This window comes from Calliphora vicina, chromosome 3 (assembly GCF_958450345.1).
Source record: "Calliphora vicina chromosome 3, idCalVici1.1, whole genome shotgun sequence".
NCBI lineage: Eukaryota > Metazoa > Arthropoda > Insecta > Diptera > Calliphoridae > Calliphora > Calliphora vicina.
The window spans coordinates 32,939,693-32,956,393 of record NC_088782.1 but is presented as its reverse complement, the minus strand read 5'-3'; the positions used below and the strand labels follow the sequence as shown (position 1 = coordinate 32,956,393).

The window sequence follows — 16,701 nt, the reverse complement described above, 5'->3', positions numbered from 1 at the left end:
TTCTGGCAACATATGAATTCCGAGTCAAAATAACTGCTCATCTTTTGAGGCCAAGAACGAATCAAGCCAATATTGGATACTCTGTTCAAATGTGACCAAGCGTTTTCATGATGGAATATTACGGTTTCATGTCTGGGCGTTTTTCGTCCAATTCTCGCTTCAGACGTATACAGTACAGGTTCCCTGTGATGGTATGGTCAGATTTAAGCAGCTCATAATATATAGGATATTTGGCTTTGGTGTCGATTCGGCTGGTTGCCCGGCTTCACATACGATCTCTTGCGTAATGGATCCATTTTTCATTTGGTAATGATTTGGTGCAAAAATGATTTTCTTTTGTAGCTAAAACGTTTCAAGATATCTTGGCTTCAATTCGTATGGTAATTTCACTGGTTTTGGATGAATCCTGATGCTCGCAAACGTTTTGAAATTGCTGCTTGAGTAACTCCCAATGATTTTGCAAGATCTTGTTGAGTTTTATAACAATATTCATGGAGTAATGCCTCCAATTATTAATCTTTTTTGAAACCGATGGATATACATAGTTCCGCAATCCTTAATGATCGTCATTATCTTACAGATGACTTTTGAAGCACCCCCATTTAATTTTTTAAATATTTTTATGTTCCATTCAACACGATCCTTTTTGGTGTAATTGTCAAGTTATGTAGTTTCTAATGCTGAGGAATTTCCGAAAAGCCGGAAATAGAGCTTTAAAACGATCGCCCCTGTTTTGTAAATTGAGTGATTTAAAACATTCGAGATTTTCAAAAACGAATAATTGAAAAATTTATGTTCTTCAAATCGTACGATAGTTTTCATTGAAACCGGGTTGCTTACTCGAAAGTAAAACGAGTGAATCATGTGTATTCTGTTTATAGTTGAGTTAATTCTCATAGAAAGTTTACATTGCATTTTGTGTCGATTTCAAACGATCCTCACAAATCTCGCCTTAGAGCGAACCATCGATCACGATTGAATTCGGGAAAATAGAAATAGAGCTCTAAAACAAAGACACGCTAAATTGAATTAATTCGCCTAGAAAATTATAAAAAAAACTTTGCATCGATTTTAAACGATCCTCACGAATCTCGCCTTACAGCGAACCGACAATAACGATTGAATTCGGAAAACAGCAAACCGAAGCAGGAACTAGAAATAGAAATGGAGCTTCAAGCGACTTGAAAGACCCACTGAAGTTGAGTTAATTCACATAGAAAATAGAAATTTTAAATTAAATTTAAATTTTGACCAGACATGTTTTTTTCAAGATTGTGTTAAAATATAAGTAGCAATCGTATGACAAAAACCTCTGAGCATCTTATCAAAATTTATACTTGAATAGGTTTCCTGAAAAAATTTCAAAATTTTTAAACAGGACGATTTTGAATTTTTAATAAAAATTATTTCATTCTAAACTACTTCTTTGGATTTGGAGAATATTTTATTCATTTGATTTTCATAAAATAAACTTCCCCTCACTCAAAAACAATCTGGCCACATTATCCATTCCATATAAAAAAAGCCTAACTCAAACCAGAGAATTCTTTTTATGGTGCAATAAAATCTCAAATATTAAGTAATATAAACAAAATAAATAAAAACAAAATCTCAGACATGAAGGCCAAATCAACAAAATAAAATCATATGACTAAATATGGCTTTAAGCCAAGAAACTAGATGTGCAACAGGCCTGTCACAGTCATGCAACAAAACAGAAGTCAATGCAATCAATTAAGAAAATTATGTTAAGGCGGTTTTTTGTAGTTGCTGTTGTTGTAGTTGCTGCTGCTAAGTATATTAATAAACATAAAAATAAATATTCAAAACTAAAGTAGTAGAAACTTTATTTTAATGCTTTATTGCACTTTTCGAATTAAAACATGGATTTTGAAAAAAACACATATAAAAAAATCAAAATACGGTTGCAGTTGAGTGCGTTTCGATTACGGTATGTGGCCATTCTGCATGAGTGCCTTCTATGGAAACATTGAATGACTGACTATTTAAAAACAAACTGAACAACAACAAAATAAATATAAATAAATTTAATTTAAACTCGACTCAATTGCATCGAATAGTGCGAGTAGTTGTAGCTAGTAGTTGTTGTCTACTGCTGTTTTGTAAGTGGTGGTTTGCATACAATTTATGCATTCATTGGATACATTCATACTTACAAGTAATATGTATTTACACTTCTCTCTGTTCTCTCCTGCATGGTGCACAAACTACCCACAATTACCTGCCGCCTGTGTTTCTGGGTTTTTTTTTTGGTCTTTCTTTAGTTTTGTCTCTATCATTGATAATAGTTGTAGATTTTGTATCTACTCTACCTGGCTTTACTCTGGTTGCATTCGTCTACCTGCAACCAGTTTTGTTTAAACTCTCCCAGTGTTTAGTTTGTATTTGCTTTGTTATCGGGCTCTTTATTTGTTTTTATTTATTTCCATATATATTTTTCAATGTAAACTCTGTCTTGTAAACTGTATAAATAAACTACAAAAAACGCCTGTAGCATCCTGTGTAAATTATTCACCATAAATCGCTGACTCCCGAGACAAGTTTTTTTTTATTTCAAAATTTACGCACGCTAAATATTTCATGTGCGTCGTAGCTTTGCGTAATACAAGTACGCATAGTGTTGTCCTCATATCTGCAGTTATTTTGAACAGATTTTAAATCTTAAAATGTCTTGTAATTTGTCAATATAAATAAAGTGTGCAAGATACTATATTAAAGTGTTTCAATTTTATCGAGTTAGTGAAAGTCATATTAAAGAAAATATGAAAAATTAAAACATATTAGTGTGGAAAATAATTAATTTAAAAGAGTTTTAAATTCGTATAACTAAAATTTAAATAAATGGTGAGAACAAAATGCTTTAAATTTAACCATAAAAAATAGTTTTAAGCAGATGGATGTAATTACTGCATGCAGCATAATTTTGTATACCACAAAAATTTTATGTTTTAAAGTATTTTTTTTTGTAAGTGGGAGTTTAAAATATTTTCATCCACCATTTGTAAATTTAAATGAAAAGTGGTTTATTTAAGGTCATGTTTCTTGGTTTCTTGTACTTGTTATATTCTAAACACCTGCTATATTTTCTGTAAGTAACAATTATAAAAAATTATTTTAAATAATCATTTGGTTCTGTTCTGTAAACCGAAGCCATGCAATTTTTTCGTTTTTGAACGAATTCAATCCGAATCCGGCGAACGTTTTCGTTTTTAAAACGAATGGAGATATCGAGGTTTTCTGTAAATCGAGTGATTTCAAAAACGAGAGATTTTCAAAAACCAATAGTAGAAAAATTTATATTTTGTAAATCGCACGATTTTGTATATTGAAAAAAGTTAAAACGAATAAATCATGTGGATTGGATTTACTGAACACCAAAATATGTGAATTCGTTTAAAAACAAAATCTTTACTCGAATTTGATTTACAGAACTTTTGAGAATACAATTCTTCACCTGTTCTATACACGGAATATGAGTAACGTTTTCGTTTTCAAATCGATTGATGTACTGTAAATCGAATCCACGTGATTTACACATTTTACATTCCAGCAATCAAACATGTATCAATATACAAAGTCGTGCGATTTGCAGAACATCAATTTGTCAATTAATCGTTTTTGAAAATCGTTCGTTTTTGAAATCACTCGATTTAGAGAATATCTATCAAATAGTTTTCTGTCTGCTATTGTTTTTAAACTTATCTAATTCCCTTACTTGAACATTTTAGAATCCGAGTAACGTTTTCGTTTTTTGGTGTTCTATAAATCGAATTCACATGATTAACTTGTTTTACTTTTGAGTAATGAAAGCTGTTCTAATGACAAAATAGTTCCTTTCGCAGATCATCAATTCTGTTTTTGAAAATTACAAATATTTGAAACCCGAATATCTTTCAAAGAGAGAGAAGTACAGCTGTGTGCTATTTTTCGAAGCTATTATATTTTGGAATTGGTCCAACATCAGTCTATTGTTAGAACAAGCTCGTTATTAGTCAGACAGTTTATCGAAAACAGATCATTGGTTTCCTCCTTAACGTTATAGAGTTGCATACGAAGTGTTCAGCGTTCTCGTCTCGTCTCCACAGATTCCAAATCTGGTGGAAACTACGAGTTTTACAGGTTTTCACAGGTCTGAGCACGCCCAGTCATGGTTCATTATCTTCTCAGCCCAACGTAGATATCTAAATAATTAAGAGAATATGGGTATATCCATGCATTCCTAATCTGGAGAAAGCTATAAGATAGTATCGAGTGATTAAGATTTTTTCCGAATTCTATCGTGGTCTTCGGTTGCTCTATCTGAAGGATGTTTTGTGAAGGTCTATATTCGATTGTTAGGCCAGAAAACATCGATGTAACTGATCGGTAACTGACAGTACAAGATCGCCAACTGACTCGAATAATTATAAAATTGAGAAAATATTATTATTTTACTTGGGCATCAAAAAGAACTATTCGCATTGGTTAATTGCTAAAAATTAGATTACGATGCTATTAGTCTGTTAGAAAAATTGTTCTCGGATGTGATTGAAACCTTTGATCCCGAAACTAATCAACATTTTCAATACGAATCATAAACAACAAAAATTTGTTTTAGGACGAAGCACCTTAAACCAAATACTCATTTATTTCCTTGGAAACCCGGACGTTTCGCCACTGTACCATAAAATATCCGTTTAAAAGGGAAATTCAGAATGGAACACCACCATTTATGGATTGAAGTCTTCGCATTAAAACGACAATATGACTGACTTTCCAACAATAAAAATCATTCAAAACATTAAATTGATGGATCATCTACTCTGAAATCCTGAGCCCACATCAAAGATATATTTAGATAAACCAATAAGCTTAAAATAACTCACAATTCAAGCTTGCTAATTTTGTTCGTATTAAACTTTAATGGTTTTTCAAATAAAAAGCCTTTGACTTGAATTTGTATTTAATTTTTCTACCCTCAAAGGTTGATTGTGTTGGTATTAAGAAATTGGGTTGAGGAGAAGAGCATTAGTGACTGAAAAAACTTCGTATAGGGTTAGATAACGAACGGCTTAATGCTTGACACTGGATTCAAGGCGTGAATTACACTTGTTTTCAATTTGAAGTTAAGCATAAATATTTATTGGTTATTACTATTTTGCATTAACGCTTATTAAATAAAATATTTGATATTCAAACTTTCAATGAATTTAATTAATATTAAAAAATAATACGCTTTAAGGTTTATAAAACAAATCACGACTGCATTTCAAAGCTCACGCGACTAATAAACGTTTACCACCAACCATTAAATAATTTTTTATAAGAAACACACTAATAAATTTTAAAGTGTGACCCAGCTACAAATCAAATTTATGTGAAATTTTGAACACATTAATTGTCGCTTGGCTTTTAAGTTTTCAAAACGTGTAATGATTTTTTGATAATTACAGAAGCTAAACTCAATTTATCACTTTAAACAAAATATAGTTTTTAATTAACTTTAAATCATTAAAAGAAACTTTCTTATTATTTAGTTAAAAATGTTACAAAACTTTAAAGAAACATAAAGCTTGTAAAGAAAGTGGGTTTTGGGTTTAGCATTTTTACGACCTGCTTAACATTTTATCATATGAAAGTGAATTAAATGTATCAAAGTACATAATTATAACATTTTCATTATTTGTTGTTAATTTAAAATACTTAAATCATAAAAATGCAAAATAAATCATCGTAGAACTAAAAAAATATTTTGTTTCAAAAAAGGTTTAATTTAGAATAGATCAAAGTAGATCATTATTTCATTACTTGGCATTGATTGCTTTACTTACTCTACAATCGTTTATGGATCTTGGCCTGCTTTAGAAATGTTTCCCAAACACTTATATTTTGCAAGTGATCTCTCCAATTAATAATGCCAAGGATATTAATGCCTTCTACCACTTTCCTCAAAAGTGAGTTTTTAATCATGATATCTCTATTGTCAACAAGATTACACAACTTCCTCAATACTTTGTATACCCTTTACCATGAATGGCAAGGGTATATAAGTTTGTAATTTCTACTTTTTTTCATTTGTGACCCCATAAAGTATATATATATGTCCGTCAGTACGCCTGTCCGTATGTATGTTGAAATCACAAATAACTAACATCAATGATTCATACATCAATATATCCGCTATAGTCCCGGTTCGGTTGCTATTTAAAAGCTGAAACAATCGGCTCACGAATGGCTGAGATATGAGCAAAAAACTACGACTACCTTAGTCCTATTGTTTTTAATCTATATCTGGATTACTAAGTTAATAATATAGACGGTATCTATATCTAATGATAGATATTTCAAAGACCTTTCCAACGACGTATAAACGCCATAGTAATACGGACCTAATGTAGGTCAAAATCGGGACAAATAAATTAAAAAAAAAATTTGGCATACATTTTTTTCCAAACTTATTTTATCACTAAAGATATGTTTTAAATATTCAGAAAAATATTATAATTTTTCGGATTTGCCTTTTTAGAAAAATGTTTTTATTAAAAATTTTCTTTACACAAATATGTCATTATAATTACATTGGCATTATTATCAGTTTTTATCATTAAAGTTTATTAACCTAAAATGCAAATTTTCTTTATACATATAAAAAATAACAATAAATGTGTTAAATAGCTTTGTTTTGGAAAATTATAATGTAGAAATTGCACAAAAGTAATTTATGGAAAAAAAAATACAAACATCATAACTGCTGCCGACATTAAAATACAAATAATAATCGTGATACTCAGTACCATCATCAGACAACATGAGTATGTCTGCCATAAAATACAAGCAGCACATGCTAGCCACCCTACTTGCAACAGCTCCCTGCCCCACGCCCTCTTCATAGTACTTTAAATCCTCTACATATAAGCATTTACATCAACTATTCATAGACTTGGAGTAATTTGTTTATAAAAATTGTAGAAATTATTTAAACAAATACTCCCCGTACATTCACACTTGGCAGAAAACATTCATTACACACCTTAAACTTTTAAATCAGCTGTATTGTTTGTGTTTTATTTTTTTTTTGTTTGCTTCTATCTAGTGTAAATGATTGTTTTCAAATACACATATAATTTTCTTTTTAATATAATTTTTATTCATTTTATGTGAATACTTATATTCGTGTTTATTTTCATTGTAAATGTGAAACAATGAATTTGTAAAACTTTCATTTTCATTTGTAATGTTTAACCAACAAAATATAAATTACGTTTTCTTATATAAATAATATTTAGTTAAATATTAAATATTTAATCATTACCGATTACACGCTTCATGGTGATGAGAGATATTACAGTGATACAATGAAAATAAATTTAAAAAAAATTCCATTTTCGGAAAAATTTACTTTGTGATCTTTATAGATCTTTTAATTATATACAAATTTATACTCTATCTCAGTTGAATATTAAAGAAATCAGACTAAAAACTATATAATTTATGAGATTTCACCTTACCCTAGATCTGATAGGCTTTACAGAATCTCTATTAATGGACTGGTATTTTCTTAAATATGTATCATTTTTCAACTCGGATAGTGGTAGGATAGATACTGATATTCTCTATAATGTATGAGACTGGATTCGAGGCTGGAATTTCACTTAAATAAAGAGTCCATTATGATTCCTCAAGTAGTTTTACTATTTTCCTTAACATGTCTAAGGATTCAATCTCAATTTACTAAAGACTTTAAAGAAATAAGAGCCTAACGATTTAAATATTTTATAGGCGAGTGATAAACCAATTTTGATCATATGCTTACCAAGTTTGTTTTGTCCCGTAGTCCGATTACCTTCCATCTTATACCCCTCTCTTGAATACTCTCTAAAACATTGATCTGTGTGCAACAATCTGATATATCCCAATGAAGCTAGTTAGATCCGTTGGATAACTGGGGTTAAAATTCTAGTTTTTCCATGTCTGATTACTGCGTTGATCATGATGTCTATGACAACAATTAAAACCTGGTATTACTTGATGTATGATCACATTGTTGATATATTTGATAAAAAAAAGCATAACCACTAAAAAAAATACCTTTCCTTCCATATTTCTCTGGCACATTGTTGATATATTTGATAAAAAAAAGCATAACCACTAAAAAAATACCTTTCCTTCCATATTTCTCTGGCTTAACATCCAATTTAAGAACTCTACTTCTCTTTCTGGCTTAATTATTTCATCTTGGTTGGACTGCTTATCGTAAAAACTCCCTCTAAATAAAACACTACTTCCAATTCTAATTCAGGAACATTTACACATGTCACTCTGAGTAATTCTTACTCACTGACTGATCGTCAGAACTGAATGATTACTGTCCAAAATGTTCGTTTTTTTATACTCGTGTCATGTCAATCTCTGTCATGTCAATCTAGCCGATCGTCCTGTCCCTTTCCTTTGTCAAACACAGCATTCTGTCCCGTTCGTTGAAGTAATAACGAATTAATTCATATGCATTAATTCGTAATTTAAATTGATTCTGAAAATCGAATTAGGAATTAATTCTTTCGAATATTTGATTGAATACAGGTTAAAGTAAAATGACTACCTTTATATTCTAGGATATTAACAAACCCAAAGTTTAAAATATAATGTTTTGCATTTGATATCAGGCATAATTCTCAAAGGTTTCTCAAACCTAATTCAACCTACGAATTAAATTTCAGTTTGATTTGAAAAATATTTTTGAAAAATGGTATTTTTTTTTTTTCAATTTGACATCAAGTGTTAAATTATATTTTTATTTAAGAAACTGGTATATAAACCTGTCATTGTCAGGTTACCCGATTAAATCAAATTTGGCTCCGTTAAGATTTGCTCCAGAAATCTTTGGAAAGGAGCAAACATACATAAAAGTTCTTTGAAAGTTATAAGTATACAGGCCTGTCACACATTTTGTTCGGAATGGTTTTAATTCCGTACTTTTTATTCCGATCGATTTCGATTTAATATTTCAAAAATATTTAATAATTCTATATTTCTAAAGCAAAAATTAAATTTTTGGAACAGAAACTGATTAAAATTTTTAGAAAAACAAATAATTACAAATAAATATCAATTCCACTTTGAAAACTGAAAGTGATTTCATTCCGAAAGAATTTTTCGTTTTACTTTTTCTGAAGGAGCAAAATACTGAAGTAATTCACTTTCGATCGGAATGGAATTCTGTGACATGCCTGATAGAAGATAAGATTTGAAAAGTGTTCATATGAAATTTTGGAATACCACAAATTTAAAATAAAAAATATTTTTATTCTCAATTTTTCAATGTCAAATTTAATAACAAATTGACATTTAAGGAACGGTTAGATTTCAAATCATTCTCATAATTTAAAATCGCAAAGTTTGCTGGGATGTTGTAATTCCATTAGTTACTGTTTGATGTGAAAATTGTTTGGACCTAGCATCCTGCTACTATTCAATACAAAGATAATTGAAGATAATGATGTTTAATTGACCACAATTTAAATCCAATAAAAAATATAGAGCTATTATTTCAAGGGTTACTTGAGTCAGAGTAAACAGAGAAATCATAAAAAATAAAAGAAAAATGCCAAACGATAAAATAAATATGACAGGTGTCAAAAAACTAAACATATTGTTGTAAATGTAATGTTCTTAAATAATACCTTTTTCACAGCATTTTGTTTGCTACCAAATTAATTTTAAATACAAAGACAATATTTAAATTGATCCACATTGTAAATCTCACTTTTTTGCCTTGACTCATTAAAATTTTGAAATGAACATTGTAATAAATCTTAATAAATTGACATTAAACATTTTAAATCAGCAAGAGAAAAAATTTACAATTTCAAACCCCTGCGGCAACAATTCAATACAATGTTGTTAACCAAATAGAAAAAAAGCCAAATAATTTTTTTTTTTGCAACAAATTAAAACTACAAATTAAATCCAAAACAATACAAGTAGTACCTTCACTTAATTTCTTTTTGAAATTACAATGAAACAACTGTTGGGAAGATGGTAGAGGGGAAGCATGTTCATGCCGGCTAAATTTTCATTTCCAGCTGTTTAAAAGCAAAATGCGTTGCAAGTTTGTTTTCGTCGTGTACACGTAACAGCATTTACTATCGCAATTTTGGACCATGTTTATTATTTCTTCTTTCTAACGTTTATTTCTAAACAATAAACTTAAAGTTTTTTTGTGTTTTCAAAACAAAAAATCCAAAAAAAAGGAGAAAGGGTTTAAAACTACTCATTCGCCCGTTTGTACGTACCCCGGTAATAATAATAAAAGTAACAATGAAATTTCGAAAGTTTATTTTAATTTAATTTCATTGTTCCTTCTTTCCTTTCATCTTCATCATCGTCAGCAACAGCATCATCTTGTACTACAACTGCCTGCCAAACTTTTAATTAAATTGTGTTGTAATTTTATTTTTCTTTTTAACATTTATATAGACTATTTATTTATTTAACTAATATTTGCTCTTTTTTTTCTCGTGCCATTAGATTTATTAGCTGCCTGGGAGGATTTATTAGGCTGGAGCGAAAATGCTGCTGCAGCACGTAAGATGCAACAAGACATGGTTGTCTTGAAACATGCTCTAAATCGTTTGGGCAATAAATCATCATTTGAATTGTTAGATACAGAACCGTCAATACAAATTGCTATTGAAGCCCTAAAGGTAAGCAGAGAAAACAAAAAGAGCATTAAGAATTCTGAGTACAAAGAAAACTTATATAATAATTTTAAAAGAAAAGCTTTCTATTTAGTAAATCAAAGATCTAAATAAAATAGTTTAAACATTCTAAGAATTAAAAAGAATAGACTTTTAATACATCATGTTTAAGGAAATCTCATTACCTTTGTAAACCAATAATCGTTTTTTAAACTTGTGCTGGCTTAAATGCTTGTTTCTTTAAAAAGTTTTATTATCCATAAACATAATCTTTAAAATGCTCAGAATTCACAGCTTGACCTCTTTCGTATTATCCTCTATTACTTAAATATTGAAAAACCTCATTATTAAATTTATTTATGGATTTATTTGCAGAATGAAAAAACTCAATTACAAACGTATCGCACTAGTATGCTAAAACTTAATGCTTCCGTCCATAGTTGGCTAACGAGACAAGAGAGACGTTTACAAAACGCACTAGTTGAACAACAACTAACCGAGGCGGCTGCCAAAGTTAGCAATGAGTTGTTAGAAGAAAAAGACGAATTGGAGTCCGAACCATCGAACACACAGCAGACTGCCTTAGCAATTGTTGCTGGCAAACAAATGTTGCAAGAACAATTCGTAGATACAACAACAGCAGCAGCCATAAAAACAACAGAAACAACAACAACCATGATAACTGTCACTGATAGCAATGGCAATCAAGTGGAATCACATACAACCACTGCCACGGCCACAGCCACCACAAATACGGTAGGAACCAGCACTGCTCAACAGCAGCAGCAACAATTGATGATGCAGTCTGGCAGCAGTTGTAGTGGCTCTGAAAAGAATTGGGATTTACAGACGTTGATAACATCAGAAACTGAATTCCATAAACATTTGAAAGATGAAGTCAGTGATATGTACACAGCCTGGGATGAGGCTGATGCCAGGTGAGAGATTAAACAAATACAATAAATAACCAATGTTTGCTAATATTTTACAATAAAATTTCTTTTTTTGTTTACTTTTTAGAATCAATACACAATTGGAAGTTTTAACTTCTTCTTTGATTGCCTGGCGTCAATTGGAGTGCGGTCTTTCGGAATTCCAATTGGCTTTGGGTCAAGATCGTGGCACTCTGAAGGGCTTAGAAGGTGCTCTCAATACGGGTCAAGCTACTCCAGGAGAGCTGGCTCAAAATGTTAAACTGGTGGCTAAATTGTTGTCCGAAAAAGTTAATGTTAGCCAGGAGCAGGTAAGAGCAATTGAAAATTTTATTTATTTTTAACCTATTTTATGTTAACACAAGGCTCAAAAATATATAAGAAAACTACCATTAATAATTGGAGATAAGGTTCCACTGAAATTCTTACAATACAGGCGCCCGGCGCACTTTCACTGATGCTCTATACTAGATAGAGTTCGATCTTGGTTTGAATCGGAATTTACCCGTAATTGTCAGAACTCTGGCAGGCGAACTATTCAATACTCAGTTCAAAAATAGATCCCAAAAGTTGATATCGCTCGGAAAGCCCGATTTAAGAATATTTACTGAATTATTTACCGTATTTATACACCAATGGCTCGGAGGAGCTTTAATTGGCCCTGGTGGCTCGAAAGGGACTTAAAAGCCACTGGTGATGTTTTTGTTCATTCATCTAACTAGATAATTAGCTTCATATACAGCTTGATCCTGTTATTATGTTCGCTTTCCAAACTTTTGATTGATAATAGGGCACTAATTTAAGTTCTTGACATCAGACTTATGTTTTTGCCTATCAGTTACCTATCTTGTTGTCAATGATAGAGAATTCATTAGATAAATCAGTGAAAACTCGTGGTAGAAATGATTTTAAACAATAAGTGCGCCTCCCGCATCTTGTCAAGAAAATGTTTGCAGCAATTTTCAAAGAAAAATAAAATTTAGTTTGTTTTTATAACTGAAGCCCTTAGTTAAATATGAAGTCCTTGTTGTTTTATATATAAACATGGTTTTGAGAACAAATTGGAAACGTAATTTATCCTCAAAATCATTCAGTTTGAAGTTTTCTACAAGATTTTCCACAAATATTAACCAGAACACTATTTTTTATTTCCCTTCCAGTTAACCGCTGTTCAAGACTACCTGGATCCCAATCACATTTTACACATTGCCAAATTTACCGCTTCCAATGGTTCTCTATCCGACTCTGGCATCTCAGATGGTGGCACCACCTCTGACGGAGGCCTGTCAGAACGTGAACGTAGACTAGGCGTCCTAAGACGCTTGGCCAAACAACTGGAATCGGCGTTGGCACCTGGCAGTGAAGCAATGAAATCCATAGCAGCACGTATGGAATCGGCGGAAAATGAATTGAAAAGTCTACAAAACACTTGTCGTGATCTGATAGTGAGAACAGCAGCTTCTCATCAAAATAAGAAACAGCAACTGCAGCAGGAGGCTTCAGATAAACAGGAGGAACAAAAAGATTTAAGCACAATTAAGCCGGCACCACAAACAAATGGTTCAATTAAAATGTCTGCCGAAACTAATGGTAAATTGAAACAAACTGCACAAGCCGAGGAAACTGCAAATGCAGCTAATAACTCGCAAATGTCTAACAAACGTAACAGACGTAAAACTAGACGTAACTCGTCCAGTTCGAATGCTGTTGCCTCAGCTGATATGTCACAAACTAATGCCTTGCAAATGACCTCGACAGCGGCCGGCGATGGTGGTGATGATCCCTCAGATGATCCTAACATGGGCTATGAATTGGATTCCTCCGATGATGAACTTACACCCAAATCGAAACGAGGCTGGGGTTGGCGTATAGCCAGAGTAGCGGTACCCATGCAATTGGCCCTCTTCGCTGTCTATTGTGCTGCCAATCTCATGCAACCCAATTGCTGTGACAACATTAATAATTTCTCGATGAGTTTTGCGCCTCAGCTACGTTACATACGAGGACCACCACCCATTTGAAGGGCATTTGCAAGAGCCATGAATTCAGAAATCATAAAAAACTTAGCAAAGCAATTACTGGCTTTAAAGCCTATTATAAATATTTTGCAAATTTTTTAAGGTCTCTTAAAGATTTTAGGGATTACTCATAAGATAAAAACAGTACGCTGTTTAGGTAAACCCCACGATTTACTTTTATTACAAAAGGGGACCGTTAGAAGTTAGAACAACTACCGAAATGTGATGAATTTCAAATCAAAATTCATCATTATATAGGGCATTGTCGTTGTAAGAGTACTACTAAGCGATATCGCGTTTATATATTGTAGCGTTATGATTTTTATAAGAGAAGCAGGTTTAGCTAAATAGCAAGAAAAACCGTTGAGCTTTAAGCAGTTTGTAAGGCAGTCGTAAGGAGTTTGTAAGAAGTTTATGTTTTTTTTTATTATAAAGAAATTAAATTATTTTGTTTGTTTTTTTTAATATGTATTTTACTTAAAATGAAAAGAAATGCTAATTGCGAGTTAAGATAAATTGATGAACGCATTTACTTATTTATACAAGTTGTGGAAAATATAAAACGCTTAAGGTAACTACAGAATCGGAAAAGTAAAGATTTTTTTGTGTAAGATTAATGATACAAAATTTACTAAAACCAACTTCTTTTAAAAAAAGAGCTATTTAAAGAGCAAAGGTGAAAGGCAGGTCAAAGCTAATAGCTGTAAGTTAAAATGCTGAAACATATAGGCTTACATTTGCCAAATCATATTTGAAATATTAGAGTACTAAACTTTAATAATGTTTAAAAATTTAATTTAGCAACAGAACAGTTTAATTTTCAAAGTGTGGCACTAGCATTGTGTGTTAAATCCAAACACCCTGTCCAAATTAGCAGATTTTTTCAGCGTTTTGCTGTTATTTATTTCCAAAGTTCCTAAAACCTTTATTAAACAGTAAATAATCAAATTTTATTCGATATAAAATATGATAAATGAAGTTTAAACAATTTTATACACTTATCTATAGATTTTCAAAGAATTTATCAATTTGTTTCATTTCTAAGAGTCTTTCTTATTATTATTGAGGCAAATTTTCAAAATCAATTACATATTTCAGTTATCTTTCATTTGCATTTTACCTTTGCATGGCTCTTTTCCTATTTTTTACTAAAAATTTCATTCAAAATTTTGTATAATTTATATTTTTAAAACCTAAACTATGTCTATAAAGAATTTTACTTTAAAAAGTCTTTAATTTTATAAGAAAAATATTCTATAATACTTTAATTTATGTCTTATTGTAAATTCTAATTATCTTTCTAAAATTTTGTACTATACCTTATAAATTTACTATTGTTATTGCTATTATTTAACTAATTTAAAATTGTATACTATTATTTTAATAAAATTACTCACACCTAAAAGTAAACTTAAAATTTGCAAATGAGAATCATGTTTTTCCTGAAAAATTTTGAACACTAAAGGAAATATCGAGGGATTATATTCAACAAGGGCTATCTGCAGTATAGACTTTTTGAATATAAGCTTTCGATATATATTTTCAAAATACTTGCAATAAAAAGTATTTTGTTAATGTTTGTCTTAATACAGCTGTAATACAAGTTGGGGTTCCAGTAGAACCTGAAGCATATGGAATTGTCAGAATGTCTCACTTTATTATATGACAATTTTAGTTTAAATCTAAAGTTGTACTAAGGAGACCTGAGGGTCAAATTACGGCTTTCAATATTGAGGGAAATTTCATTAGAATTTGCTAGGAAATTTTAATCGGTATTGATTGACGAAATTTGCGCTCGGAAAGCTAGATAAAACTATCCAGCTTAAAAATTGTTTATATGAAAGTCATTTAAATCCATCAAAGATATAATATTGTATGGCTGGATAAAAAGAATGATAAAACAATATAGAATCATTATCAATACGGACATTTTAAAGGTATTTTTAATGAAAAGTGAATTGAAATTTAATTTTTTACTTCAATCAAAATATTCACATTACCAAACAACATTTAAACATTACTTTAAGTAAGTGAATATTCCATATTAAATCAATTAACCTACATTTTGTTTTATTTACCAACAGTTTTTGTTAAAAACTTTAAATTTTTGCAAGAAAAAAACTATACAAAAAGTGCCTAGTTAAATAATAAAACAAATGTAGTTAGCCAATAAATTGAATAAAATATCAATTAAATCAATGTACAACCATTAAAATCATAAACCACTTAACAAAGCAAACAGAAGCTTAATGTTTATTAAAGAAAAAAAAAGGATTTTCTTGTTTAAAATTCAACAAGAAATCTCCCCAAATATCAAACAACAAAAACAAAATTATATCATCTTGTATTACTTTAAAGGTTCTATTACATTAATAGGTGTTATGTTTAAATTTAAGTTCAATCAATAATTTTAATTAAAATTAATTAAGTATTTTAATTGTTTATACATTTCGGCAAAACAAACAAACCAACCAACCCACAAAATTAAACAATTGAAAATAAACTAAAAACCCATCTTTAATTTTTATGAAATTTATTTATGTAAGAAGCATGAAAAGAAAAACAAAATTGCATATTTTTTTATTATTATTATTATTGTAATTATACATAATTTATGATGTACTTTAAATCTTAAACATAATATATTAAAATTTAATTTGGTAATTTCTAGGTTAAACTTGATGAAAATGTAGGGGAGCTAAAAAACTCCACAATAATATGATAAACAAAAGAAGAAAAAGTTTTAAAAAATATATATTTTTTGCAAATAAAGAAAGAACAAAAAGAAAAAATAAATATGGTTTTATTTATTATTATTTAGAGTTAGTTATCCACTTAAAATAATTGCAATGTATATTAATCTTGTACAATGTACGTACGTACACCCGTGAACAACATCCACCTTATTTTGATTTGCAAAATTAAACAAAATCTCAAAATTCAAGCTTAACACCAGGCTTACAGAAACCTTGAAATTGCAGTAGGTAGTTTATGAAAAAAAAAATAAAAAAAATTCAACACATACTTTTAGGCTGTGAAAAGTATTTGAGTCAT

The 16,701-nt window shown here is 30.3% G+C and overlaps 1 protein-coding gene across 5 annotated transcripts in view; it reads left to right on the top strand.

Annotated features, from left to right (window-relative positions):
• klar (klarsicht) overlaps nt 1-16,443 on the top strand; it is a 465,338-nt gene extending 448,895 nt beyond the window's left edge. For all 5 annotated transcript variants that reach the window (XM_065503780.1, XM_065503779.1, XM_065503783.1 and 2 more), the window contains 4 exons: nt 10,528-10,703; nt 11,073-11,635; nt 11,718-11,940; nt 12,790-16,443. In XM_065503780.1, coding sequence (XP_065359852.1) covers nt 10,528-10,703; nt 11,073-11,635; nt 11,718-11,940; nt 12,790-13,650 — 1,823 coding nt within the window. In that variant the 3' untranslated portion in view covers nt 13,651-16,443. The remainder of the gene's footprint in view (nt 1-10,527; nt 10,704-11,072; nt 11,636-11,717; nt 11,941-12,789) is intronic.
• The last annotated feature ends 258 nt before the right edge of the window (nt 16,444-16,701 follow it).